Genomic DNA, 13937 nt, shown 5'->3' with positions numbered 1-13937 from the left:
TCGATAAAAACACATACATGGAAATGAAATAATTAGAAAAATAAAATAATGACGATGAAACAAACCCGATAATTACGTAACGTACGTAAAGAGACGATGAAATCAAAGTGACGGCGAGAAGATAAAGCGACGATGAGAAAGAGAGAAAGAGACGATGAGAAAGTGTGTGTTTTGTGTTTGTGTTTGGTTTCTTCTTTGGGTTTGTGTTTGTGTATGTATTAAGGTTTGTGTTTTGTGGCTGCAGCAGACTTGTGTTTGTGTGGTTTAGAGTATGGAAGGTATTGACAACGGTTATTAAACAACAACCGTTGTGAAATATGTTTTAACAACGGTTGTAAAAAAAACCCGTTGTTAAATAAGTTTTAACAACGGGTTTCAAAAATAACCGTTATGATTACTTTTCACTAACTTTGCGCCAATTTTGCGCCAAATTATTAACAACGGTTGTTCATGTGTGACCCGTTGTTAAAAAGAATAACAACGGTTTTTATAACCATACCCGTTGTAATTGATTTTAGTAAAATTCGCGCCATACATTCTACAACGTCTATTGTGATTTTCGTGAATAATCGTTGTTAAAGGGGCGTTGTAGTTGCCTGGATTTGTAGTAGTGTTACTCCTCGCCGCCAGTGGGGGACTGCAGCCGTTCCCACCTAAGCCCCGCTCATCTCCATCGAGCGATAAACCCAAGTCCATTAATGTGCACATCCCTTCTGTGGTGGGTTCCACAGAAGGCGAACCATGGGCGTGAAGCCACTCCCGCAAGAGACTCCACTCAGCCAGGGACGCACCCCGAAGATTACAGACAGATACAATCAACAACAATCAATAATGATAAAATCCAACAACCGTCACAGTACCAATATTATACTTTAACAACAATCACAATCAAATCACCAATCCACATTATGTGACTAATACTGAGTAGGGAAACCCTATCTGGAATGAAAACACAAGCAGACGATCTTATCAGCTGTCTCAAAACCTTTCCTCTACGAATCCTCCTCCTATCACATAATCAATAATTACTAACAATACAACTAATTACAAAAACCCACAATCCCATAAATTAGGGTTTAAACAAAGACAACCAAATGCTATAAAATTGGTATGTAGTACTTACCCTTAACGCAAGGATCACAAAGACACAAAGACTAACAAAATCCGACCTCTCAAGCTCCGGGATTTTCCAATAACGCGGATGAAGAGAACAACATAGTTTTAAATCTCCCTTGGGTGAATTAGATTTATGAAAAGTGTTTAGGGAAGAAGACGATGTAAAATATATACTAATCCGCGTCATTAACAAAACCCGTCAAAATATTACCCGTTAACCGACTTACTCGATCGAGTAACTAACGTACTCGATCGAGTGCCACTTACTCGATCGAGTACCAAGGCTACTCGATCAAGTATCCTACAGACAGAATACTGTTTCGTAACTCAAAACACCCTTACTCGACAAAGTAAGGCCCACTCGATAGAGTACCCAGAGACTCATAAAACCGTAGTATTACAGTCTTCCCTCCTTAAAAAGAATTTCGTCCCCGAAATTCAACCCATACATAAAAACAAACCTACCAACACGATTAAGACACAACAATGCAACTAAGAACTCAAAACAAAACCTCACCCTATAAAACATGAACTCTTAACACTAACTCCACCAACTACGCCTACCTCCACAACATGTCTCACGATATCGTATCAACTACAATATATCTCTCTCGACACTAGCTCCATACACTACCAACACAAACGCTGCTAGCTCCGTAACATATCATCCACTAGAAAATCCAATATCAAGATACTCATAACATCAAACGGAATGTTACAATATGGCAGCCCCGTTAATTCATCCCATTGAAGTTTATTAGGTATCCCTCTCTCTATTGCTCTAGGGAAACCCTATGGCTCCTTCGCCCAGTATCCGATTCCAAATTATTCTCATCACCTGAATCTTCTTCGTATGACTTTTTCCCATCTTTTCTTTTCCGCTTTCCATCCATATCTAAACCATAAATTAATAAACTACTAACTTTAAGCATTAAGTCGACATAGCAGGAGCACCATCTCAAATAAATGGATCACATAGTATACCTAAAAATATAGATGTTGTTTAACACACAATATACTTAAAATAATAGGTGTTGTTTAACACACAATAAACCTAAGATAATTAGGGGATAGTATCACAACTAAAAAATAAAATAAAGACATTAAGTTAATGAGACGAAGGAGTAGGATTTATTATTATTTCTTCAAAGAGGAGAAGTCGGGCCCGGTATGGCAATGACGGAGGGGACGTCAGAGGCAATAGGGATGGCGACGGCGACGGAGAATACTAGTGGTTCTAGGGAAACTCAGTGTTCGAGGGTTTTAAGTGAGCGAGGAGAAAGTTTGCATGTGTGTTGGTTGAAGAATTATTTAATTGAAACTAATAAACACGGGTTAAGTCAAACCGCCTTCTTTATTTTGCAATATGACAACGGTTGATTAAAAAAACGTAATTGTTTTCATTATAATACAGCGGTTGGTGTGTAATCGTTGTTATTTATATTTCATTGTGTCAAGTTTTTTCCACAAAAAAAAGGCATCTTCCATAATGGTACTCCCTCCATTCAACTCCACGTCACAAGTTTCTCTTTTGTACACTATTCACAAGTGAACATTCAATGTCGATTTTCTCTTGATACATAAGTGAAAATATATTCATGTGAGATCTTATTTGATTCGTCTTTAGGAGTACATTAAGAATATCTAACTTTTATAATTTTTGCAAATACGTAGCTAAAGATATTTATCGCGTAAAACACGCGTTCGCAAACGTGAAAAAGCAAACTTGTAATGTGGAGTTGAATGGAGGGAGTATTAAGTTAGTACAAAGCGTCTTGATTGTGGCGGACATTATCCATCACCATTAAGTCTCACTTGTGACGGATATATCCGTCACAAGCTTATGACGGGTCAAGTATCTCCCACTTGTATAGATAAGACAAGTCTAGGGAATTACAAAGTGTTTGTCTTTACCTACTCAAGTGGATAAAATTTGACCCGTCGCAAGCTTGTGACGGATATGTCCGTCACAAATGAGAATTTGTGATCCGTTACAAGTATGTGACGGATATTGCTCCTCTCACAATAAGGCAACTGGGATAGCAAGTGGGGGAAAATGGAAATTTAAGACTAAATTATACACAACCCAATGTAATTAATGGAAATTTAAGACTAAATTACAAAATATGGAAGATGCTTTTTTTTTGGCGGGAAAAATTTGACACAATGAAAGATAAATGACAACGGTTAGGCACCATCCGATGTAATATAATGAAAACAATTACGGGTTTATAGTAGCCGTGGTCATATTGCAAAATACAGAATACGGTTTCGCTTAACCCGTGTTTACTAGTTTCAATAAAATATTCAAACAACACACATGCAAACCTTCTCCTCACCCACTTAAAACCCTCGCACACTGACTTTCCCTAGAACCACTACTATTCTCCGTCGCCGTCGTCTTTGCAGTCGTCGTCGCCTCTGCCGTTGCCATCCTCATTGCCTCTGTCGTCCCCTCCGTCATCGCCATACCGGGGCCGGCTTCTCCTCTTTGAAGAATTAATAATAACCCTACTCCTTCGTCTCATTAACATAATGTCTTTATTTTCTTAGTTGTGATATTATCCTCTAATTATCTTAGGTTTATTGTGTGTTAAACAACACCTATTATTTTAAGTATATTGTGTGTTAAACAAATCTATATTTTTAGGTATACTGTGTGATCATTTATTTGAGACGGTGCTCCTACTATGCCGACTTAATGCTTAAACTTAGTAGTTTGTTAATTTCTGGTTTAGATATGGGTGGAAAGCGAAAAAGAAATGATGGGAAAAGGTCAAACGAAGAAGATTCAGGTGATGAGAATAATTTGGAATCAGATACTGGGCAAAGGACCCATTGGCTTTCCCTAGAAGCAATAGAAAGAGGGATACCTAATAAACTTGAATGGGATCCATTAACGGGGTTGCCAGATGGTGATTTTGCTGCAAATTTCACGAATTGGATTGGTTATCGTGTAAGAGAGTATGTGCCTCTCGGTTTGCCGCGTATTAATCAGTTGAGTCAAGACCTGGAGGAAAAGCTATGGGGGAGAATAAAGGTATGTATATACAATAATAAATGCAGTGAGATGAAATTATCTTAGTATTCGATATGTGCTATTAGCCGAAACTAACCAAATATGCTCACCATATATGCATGCAGCTTACACTGTCCCCCAAGAACATGATGGTTACCTAAAAAGAAAGATAAGGGATTCCTTCAGAGCATGGAAGTTAAAGGTTGCTCAAAACCACTTGTTCTTTTTTGGGTGAAATGTAAGAATTTCCATTAAACCGTAACAAAAGAGTTACAACTACACCATTTTGGGTACATCACAATTTCAGTTTCCTACAAAAGAAACTACAAGTACAATTTAAATCTACTTAGCCAAATTACATCTCGACTTGGTAAACTTGGCTTAAGGCGAGAACCAACTCGCATTTTAATCACCTTCATTATCTGTGAAGTAACTAGAGCAGGCCTAAGTAAACAACCATCAACTCTAGCTTTGTTTCTTTGGAGCCAGATGTGGTAATATGCTGCAAGTACAACACACAACAACACCCCCTTCTTCAACTGTGAATGTTGTCCATTTTCAATTAATTGGCACAGATCAGTTGCAGGTAGAGCAACACCCAAAAGTTTGGCAAGTTCATCAAAAATCTTCCTTAAGTATTCACAAGTTTGAAACAAGTGTACATGATTTTCTATCCCCCTGCCACATAACAAGCAGTCAGGATCGTCAGCAATACCTAGTGTCAGCAACCTCTCCTTGAGTAAAAGAGCCTTTCTAGCCACTAGCCAAGCTATTAATTGATGTTTAGGGATACACCAAGGGTTCCAGATCTGTTTGTGCCAAGGTACAGTCTGAAATTTCATTCTGAGAAGTTCGTAGCCACTTTATATTGTATAACCTTTTGTATCCAATACCCATTGTCCATTAGAATAACCAGATGCCAATTTGTCTTTAACCTTACAAACTGACTTCCACCCCAACTGATATCAATACCAGTCTAAAACCACTTCTTCGACAAGAAGACCCGGCAGATAAACAAGAAACCACCAAAGAAGAAGTATCAGTTTGTCAGCCAGCAAGATTGGTGTGACACCCCCATACTCCAAGTGCCTTACCAGGACCACTCAGGTATAAGAACGTCACCATCTCGGTTTCCCGAGGCAATGATAATCAAATGACAATAAAGAAACATAATTTAAATAACCAAACTGTTTAAAGTGATTACAAATCCAAATCCAAACTGACAAAAGGTACAATACATGTTCTCAAAAACCAAATGTCTAAACCACTAAAATACGACAGCGGAAGACTCTAATCAGCTCGTGGTGATACATCCCAGCTAGCCCAAATGCCTCTAGTCAAACCTGCGCAATAACTGCTCACCATCCCCGAATGGATCACCACAGTTTTTAAAACAATAAACGAGGTTAGTACTAATTACACAAAACAAGATACAATACAACAATTACCAAACAGCTCAATCGTCACATCAAATCCGGTCTCCATAATCAATCTCCACGTAACTGACTACACACTAAAGTGTGTAGCCCTGCTAGAGTACCCATCGCAACAAATAATCCACACCGCCAGTGGGGGACCGCAACCGTACCCACCAAATCCCTGCTCATCTCCATCGAGCGATAAACCCAAGTCCATTAATGTGCACATCCCTTCTGTGGCGGGTTCCACAGAAGGCGAATCATGGGAGTGAAGCCACTCCCGCAAGTGACTCCACTCAGCCAGGGACACGCCCCGAAGAACACAGACAGAAAAACAGTATCCATAACACCAAAATCAACAACCGTCTGAACCAAAAAACATTCACTAACTACAGCACAATTCACCACACATATCATGTAACTAATACTGAGTAGGGAAAACCCTACCTGGAATGCAAACACACACAACAGACGATCTTAGCAGCTGTCTTAAAACCTTTCCTCTACGAATCCTCCTCCTATCACATAATCATACAATTACTACATACATAACTAATCATAAAACCCCCAAATCCACAAATTAGGGTTTAAACAATTTTAACCAAACGCTATAAAATTGGTATGTAGGACTTACCCTTAACGCAAGGATCACGAAGACCCAAAGAACAATGAAATCCGACCTCTCAAGCTCCGGGATTTGCCAATAATGCGGATGAAGAGAACAACGTAGTTTGAAATCTCCTTTGAGTGAATTAGGTTTATAAAAAGTGTTTAATAAAGATGACGACATAATATATATACTAATCCGCATTATCAACAAAACCCATCAAAACATAACCCGTCAACCAAGCTACTCGATCGAGCAACTAACGTACTCGATCGAGTGCCACTTACTCGATCGAGTGCCAAGGCTACTCGATCGAGCACCCTACAGACAGAATACTGTTTTGTAAATCAAAACACTCCTACTCGACAGAGTAAGGCCCACTCGATAGAGTACCCAGAGACTCATAAAACCGTAGTATTACAGACTTCCCTCCTTAAAAGAACTTCGTCCCCGAAGTTCAAACCACAACAAAATAAAAACATGCTAAATAGTCCCGACGCAACGAGAAAAACAAAACTCAATATAAAAACTCCAACACATACTACCAACCCACTCTCAACCCGACTCAAACCACTACTAACTATACTAAAGACAACATAAAAAGATGCAAAAACTCTTCGCGATCATCTCCTACCCCCCCTAAAAGAAACAAGGTTACGTCCTCGTAACCATACATACCTAATCAAAAAAGGAACGGATAGCGCTCTCGCATGGCCTCCTCTGCCTCCCATGTAGCTTCCTCAACCTTATGATTTGACCAAAGAATCTTAAGCAAGACCGTCTCACCATGTCTAGTCTTTCTAACCTTCCGGTCAAGAATCTGCTTAGGCACCTCAAGATAAGACAAAGACTCATCTAGCTCTATGTTCTCCACCTCTAACACATGTGACGGATCACTCACATACTTCCGCAGCTGAGAAACATGAAACACATTATGTACCCTATCCAAAGCAGACGGTAAAGCCAAACGATAAGCAACCTCTCCAACCTGGTCTAAGATCTCATATGGTCATATGAACTTCTGACTCAGCTTGTCTTTCTTACCAAATCTCATGACCCCACGCATAGGAGACACTTTCAGAAGAACCTTGTCCCCAACCTGAAACTCTATGTCCCGGCGATGTAGATCTGCATACCTCTTTTGTCTATCCTGAGCCGCTCTCATCCTCTCCCTGATCAGCTTAATCTGCTCCACCATCTCTGGTCCTAAAACCACTGCCTCAGCACTGTTTTCCCAACAAACCGTACTCTTACATCTCCTCCCATATAAAGCCTCAAATGGCGCCATGCCAATATTGGTGTGATAGCTGTTGTTGTAAGAAAACTCAATCAAATCTAACCGCTGTTCCCAGCTACCACCAAAATCCATCACACAAGATCGAAACATATTCTCAAGAGTCTTGATTGTCCTCTCAGTCTGACCATCTGTCGCAGGATGAAATGCTGTACTCATCTTCAATGTCGTTCCCAAAGACTTCGCAACTCTTTCCAAAATCTTGAGACAAACCTCGAATCTCTGTCAGATACTATGTCTTTAGGCACTCCATTCAATCTCAACACATTCTTTCGATAAGCCATAGCCAATTGTGCCTTAGTCCATGTATCTTTCATTGGCACAAAATGAGCTGACTTGGTCAGTCGATCCACTATAACCCATATCATGTTGTTACCCTGCTGACTCTTTGGCAAACCCACGATAAAATCCATAGAAATGGACTCCCACTTCCACCCAGGTACCTCTAAAGATTGAATCTTACCTTGTGGTCGTCGCTGCTCCCCTTTAACTCTCTGACATGTCAAACAACGGGCCACAAACTCAGCTGTTTCTTTCTTCATCCCAGGCCACCAGAAAGTCTTATTTAAATCCTTGTATAGCTTATTACCACCTGGATGTACCGAATATGGTGTACAATGTGCCTCTGTCATGATTGTCTTTTTCAGCTCCTCATCATTAGGGACACACCACCTCCCATCAAACCTCAAACTACCATATGTATGAATAGAGAATCTAGACTCTGTCCCTTTCTCTACTCCAGCTCTCCACTCCACCATCTTGGGATCCAACTCCTGTTTACCGCGAATAGCATCATAAAGAACAGGCTGCACCGTCAAATCTCCCATGGCATCCCCTTTCTGGATCATATGTATCTCAAACCTCCCAACCTCATCTCTCAATATCATCAACGATATAGCTGTACACAAAGAATGTACACTCTTCCTGCTTAAAGCATCTGCAACTACATTGGCCTTCCCTTCATGGTAAATAATATCCATGTCATAATCGCCAATCAACTCCATCCACCTCCTTTGTCTCATGTTCAACTCCTTTTGAGTGAAGATATACTTGAGACTCTTGTGATATGAAAATACCTTAAAGGTCGCCCCATAAAGGCAATGTCTCCAAATCTTGAGAGCAAACACAACTGCACCCAACTCTAGATCGTGTGTAGGATAATTCTCCTCATAAGGCTTCAATTGCCTAGAAGCATAGGCAATCAGTTTACCATTTTGCATCAACACACATCCCAAACCATTCTTTGAAGCATCCGTATACACTTCAGAGTTATCACTCCCTTCAGGCAATGCTAAGATTGGAGCTGTGGTCAAACGCTCCTTTAATGTTTGGAACGCCGTCTTACAACTCTCATCCCAATGAAACCTGTTCTCTTTGCTCATCAAAGCTGTCATAGGTCTAGCAATCTTGGAGAAATCTTTCACGAACCGTCTGTAATATCCAGCTTAACCCAAGAAACTCCTGATCTCAGCTACATTCTTTGGTGCTTCCCACTTGGTAACTGCCTCAATCTTTGCAGGATCCACAGCTACCACTTCCTTTGAAATCACATGCCCCAGAAAGGCAACTTTCTCTAACCAGAACTCACACTTGGACAACTTGGCATACAACTCATGCTCCCTCAAGGTCTTCAACACAATCCTGAGATGCTCCTCATGTTCCTCCTTAGTCTTAGAAAAGACTAAGATGTCATCTATGAAAACCACCACGAACTTGTCCAAAAACTGACTGAAGACTCTGTTCATCAAATCCATAAACACAGCTGGTGCGTTAGATAACCCAAACGGCATCACTACATACTCATAATGGCCATACCTCGATGTGAAAGATGTCTTTGGTATGTCCTCCTCCCCGACCTCAAATCAATCTTAGAAAAGACTGCTGCACCACTCAACTGATCAAACAGGTCATCTATCCTTGGTAAAGGGTACTTGTTCTTCACCGTCACTCTGTTTAGCTCCCTGTAATCTATGCACAACCTCAGGCTCCCATCTTTCTTTTTCACAAACAGAACTGGTGCTCCCCACGGTGATACACTAGGTCTAATGTATCCCCTCTCAATCATATCATCTAACTGCTTCCCGAGCTCCTCCAACTCCTTAGGACCCATCCGGTACGGTGCCTTAGAGATTGGCCCCGTCCACGATTTCAGGTCAACACTGAAATCTATCTCCCTCTTCGATGGTAACCCCGGAATTTCCTTTGGAAAGACATCTGGAAACTCCCCCACAATTGGTATCTGCTCAACTGTCGGACTCTCCATCCTGTCATCTCTCACATGGCAAAAGATTATCGGGCATCCCTTCCTCAGATAAGACTTTAAGGTCACAGCTGCAATCAACTTAACTTTGGGTTTGACAACAAACCCACGATAAGACACACTAATGCCCTTAGGACCTCTCAGATACACTTTCTTTTGATGGCAGTCTATCTTAGCTTTGTACTTTCCTAACCAATCCATCCCGATTATCATCTCAAAACCGTCTAAAAGAAACTCTAGCAAGTCTATAGGTAGATCGACTTGCCCAAATATCATGGATATATCTTTATACAACCTCCCATACGATACAGACTCACCCGAAGGTATAAAGACTTTCTCCCTTAGAGACTCATACTCTCTCAAACCCAACTGTTTAACATGACTCGAAGATACAAACGACTGAGATGCCCCCGAATCAAACAAAACAAAGGTTTAAACACCATTAACAAGAAAAGTACCAGTGATAACATATGCGTCGTCCTCAGCTGCTCTCTTCTCCATCATAAACAGCTTGCCACTGGTCTTCTACCCACCTCCCTGGACAGTACTAGCTGAAGTAGCCGGTTTAGCACCCGACCCCTGGTTGTTGTTGGTGTTCGTAGCTGATTTCTGATAAGAGTTACCGCCATTACGGTTGCCCCTACCGTTGTTGCTCTGACCTTCCCTGTTGTTCCATGACCTACCCGGTCTGTTACTTGCATAACTCTGCGCAGGACCCTGAGAAAAGCTCCCCTGTCCCGGCCTTTGAAAACCTCCACTCACCGCACTGGTGCACTCATGTCTCTTGTGTCCCATACTGCCACAGTTGTAGCAGGCCATACCCCAGTTAGAACCACTACTACCACGGCCTCTCTCGAAAGAAGCCCCAACACTAAACCCCGAGCCCGATGAATAAGCTCTCGCCTGAGTGTGGTTGCCCTTCTTGTATTTAGATTGGCCTCCACCCTCGCTCTCAGCCTTTCTTTTCTCAGCACCTCTCTCTCGGGTCATCTCCACCAACCTCTCAGCCTTCCCAGCTCCCTCATAAGCTTCCTTAACATCTGTAAGGACTCCCACAGGTAGCTTCTCCATGATCTTGGGGGTCAACCCCTTCTCAAATCTTAGAGCTAGGTTCTCATCACTTAACCCCATATCCTCAGTATACCTAACCTTCTCATTAAACTGTCGGTAGTACTCAGTCACCATCATATCAGGTGCCATCTTAAACCCATCAAACTCCTCTCTCAGCTTACTCCTCACATGCTCCGACACGAACTCTCGCCTCATAGCTTTTCTAAACTCTTCCCAAGGAATAGCAGGTAACCCCTGCCTCGCATACATATCTCTAGCATTCACCTTTACCTTATCCCACCACTCTCCTGCCGCCTCCCTCAAGTAGAATGCATGTTGTTCCACTTTTATCTCATCCGGGCAGTGCACCAAATCCAGGATGTTCTCCATCTCTCTGTGCCAATTATCCAGAAGAATTGGCTCCCCGGTCCCCTTGTACTCTTTCAGGTTAAACCTCGCTATGTAGAGACTAATCTTTGAATGAACATCTTTATCCTTCCCCACTCTCTTCAACGCATCTGTGAGAGCATCTTGGAGCTCTAACATCTTTACTATGTCATCGACTGACATACTCTCAGCTCTAGCATAAAGGGCGTTTCTCTTTGGCGGCATCTTGTAACTATATAAGAAAAGGTAGATATAAACACGCATACTATAACCCAAAACACGTATATAGCCTGCACAGACCCCACTCGATCGAGTACCAGAACCCACTCGATCGAGTTGAGGCTACTCGATCGAGTGCCCAACCTACTCGATCGAGTGCCTCGACTCCAGAACCTAATCAGACCTCTGATCACAAACATACTCGACCGAGCTGACCAACCACTCGATCGAGCGTCCCCTAGTCGATCAAGTGCCCTTATGTACTCGATCGAGTACCAAAAAACACGATTCTGACCAGAAAGACATCAAACTACCTACTCGATTGAGTTACACCCACTTGATCGAGCACCTCACCTACTCGATCGAGTACCCCCCACTCGATCGAGTCATGCAGACTCGCATACACTACCCGCATGTCTATCTCACTTTCCCAATATAATATACAAGTTTTATAATTTCAACAAAATAACTATAACTACGCATGCATTTCTACACAACTCTTTATAAAATCAACAAACCAATTTTATTCATATTATCAAAATGCCATATTATAACATAAATCATGCTTTTCATCCATTTCAACATGCGAATCACACATCTTTCATCTGCTACTCCATATTTCCAATTTTCCTCATTCAACATCCAACGATTCATTACACATGCCACTATGCACACATACAAACCAAAAGACAACACATACGACCCTGACACATACCCCATGTGACCGATTCAAAATTGTAAGGCGAGTTCGCGAATTTAGGACGTCTCCCAAACCTTTGTATTAGCTCCTACAACTTCTACCCCGGGTTCATTTTAATTGACACCCTATGTTCATTAGATTCATTAGTTATAGGTTTCAGGATCGTCGCTCTGATACCACTTTGTGACACCCCCATACTCCAAGTGCCTTACCAGGACCACTCAGATATAAGAACGTCACCATCTCGGTTTACCGAGGCAATGATAATCAAATGACAATAAAGAAACATAATTTAAATAACCAAACTGTTTAAAGTGATTACAAATCCAAATCCAAAATGACAAAAGGTACAATACATGTTCTCAAAAACCAAATGTCTAAACCACTAAAATACGGCAGCGGAAGACTCTAATCAGCTTGTGGTGACAAATCCCAGCTAGCCCAAATGCCTCTAGTCAAACCTGCTCAATAACTTCTCACCATCCCCGAATGGATCACCACAGCTTTTAAAATAATAAACGAGGTCAGTACTAATTACACAAAACAAGATACAATACAACAATTACCAAACAGCTCAATCGTCACATCAAACCCGCTCTCCATAATCAATCTCTACGTAACTGACTACACACTAAAGTGTGTAGCCCTGCTAGAGTACCCATCGCAACATATACTCCACATCGCCAGTGGGGGACCGCAGCCGTACCCACCAAATCCCCGCTTATCTCCATCGAGCGATAAACCCAAGTCCATTAATGTGCACATCCCTTCTGTGGCGGGTTCCACAGAAGGCGAATCATGGGTGTGAAGCCACTCCTGCAAGTGACTCCACTCAGCCAGGGACACGCCCCGAAGAACACAGACAGACAAACAGTATCCATAACACCAAAATCAACAACCGTCTGAACCAAACAACAATCACTAACTACAGCACAATTCACCACACATATCATGTAACTAATACTGAGTAGGGAAAACCCTACCTGGAATGCAAACACACACAGCAGACGATCTTAGCAGCTGTCTCAAAACCTTTCCTCTACGAATCCTCCTCCTATAACATAATCATACAATTACTACATACAGAACTAATCATAAAACCCCCAAATCCACAAATTAGGGTTTAAACAATCTTAACCAAACGCTATAAAATTGGTATGTAGGACTTTCCCTTGACGAAAGGATCACAAAGACACAAAGAACAATGAAATCCGACCTCTCAAGCTCCGGGATTTGTCAATAATGCGGATGAAGAGAACAACGTAGTTTGAAATCTTCTTTGAGTGAATTAGGTTTATAAAAAGTGTTTAATAAAGATGACGACATAATATATATACTAATCCGCATTATTAACAAAACCCGTCAAAACATAACCCGTCAACCGTGCTACTCGATCGAGCAACTAACGTACTCGATCGAGTGCCACTTACTCGATCGAGTGCCAAGGCTACTCGATCGAGTGACAAGGCTACTCGATCGAGTACCCTACAGACAGAATACTGTTTCGTAAATAAAAACACCCCTACTCGACAGAGTAAGGCCCACTCGATAGAGTACCCAGAGACTCATAAAACCGTAGTATTATAATTGGATTAACTTTACTGTTTATAGGCATTCTGACAAGTTTAAGGTAATTTATCTGTGACTCATTGGGATCACTTTATTAGTAATCACTTAATAAGTAATGAAATATGCTTACGTTACTCGATACAATTCATTTTATGAAGATTATGAGTAGGCAGAACCAAGAGAACTTTTCAAAGAAATAGAGCGTCTTTTATGGCTCCAGAGGTGGTTATAGATTGATTAAGAAGAAGCTTGGAACTGTCAATCATCACGACGCTTGGGTGGCCGGTCACACTCTTAA

General features: G+C 41.4%; 1 protein-coding gene across 1 annotated transcript; it reads right to left on the bottom strand.

The window, feature by feature from the left end:
- Positions 1-4458: 4458 nt before the first annotated feature.
- LOC141613347 (uncharacterized) lies at positions 4459-4977 on the bottom strand. Its single transcript, XM_074432079.1, has one exon. The coding sequence runs from the start codon at positions 4975-4977 to the stop codon at positions 4459-4461; it is 519 nt and encodes a 172-aa protein (XP_074288180.1).
- Between the last annotated feature and the right edge of the window lie 8960 nt (positions 4978-13937).

This window comes from Silene latifolia, chromosome 11 (genome assembly GCF_048544455.1).
Source record: "Silene latifolia isolate original U9 population chromosome 11, ASM4854445v1, whole genome shotgun sequence".
Lineage (NCBI taxonomy): Eukaryota > Viridiplantae > Streptophyta > Magnoliopsida > Caryophyllales > Caryophyllaceae > Silene > Silene latifolia.
The sequence above is the reverse complement of the archived record's forward strand: the minus strand, read 5'-3'. Positions and strand labels throughout refer to the sequence as shown.

Bases quoted from the DNA above. Each gene is read 5' to 3' on its own strand.
- LOC141613347 (XM_074432079.1), bottom strand. From the start codon at position 4,977: ATGAAATTTCAGACTGTACCTTGGCACAAACAGATCTGGAACCCTTGG.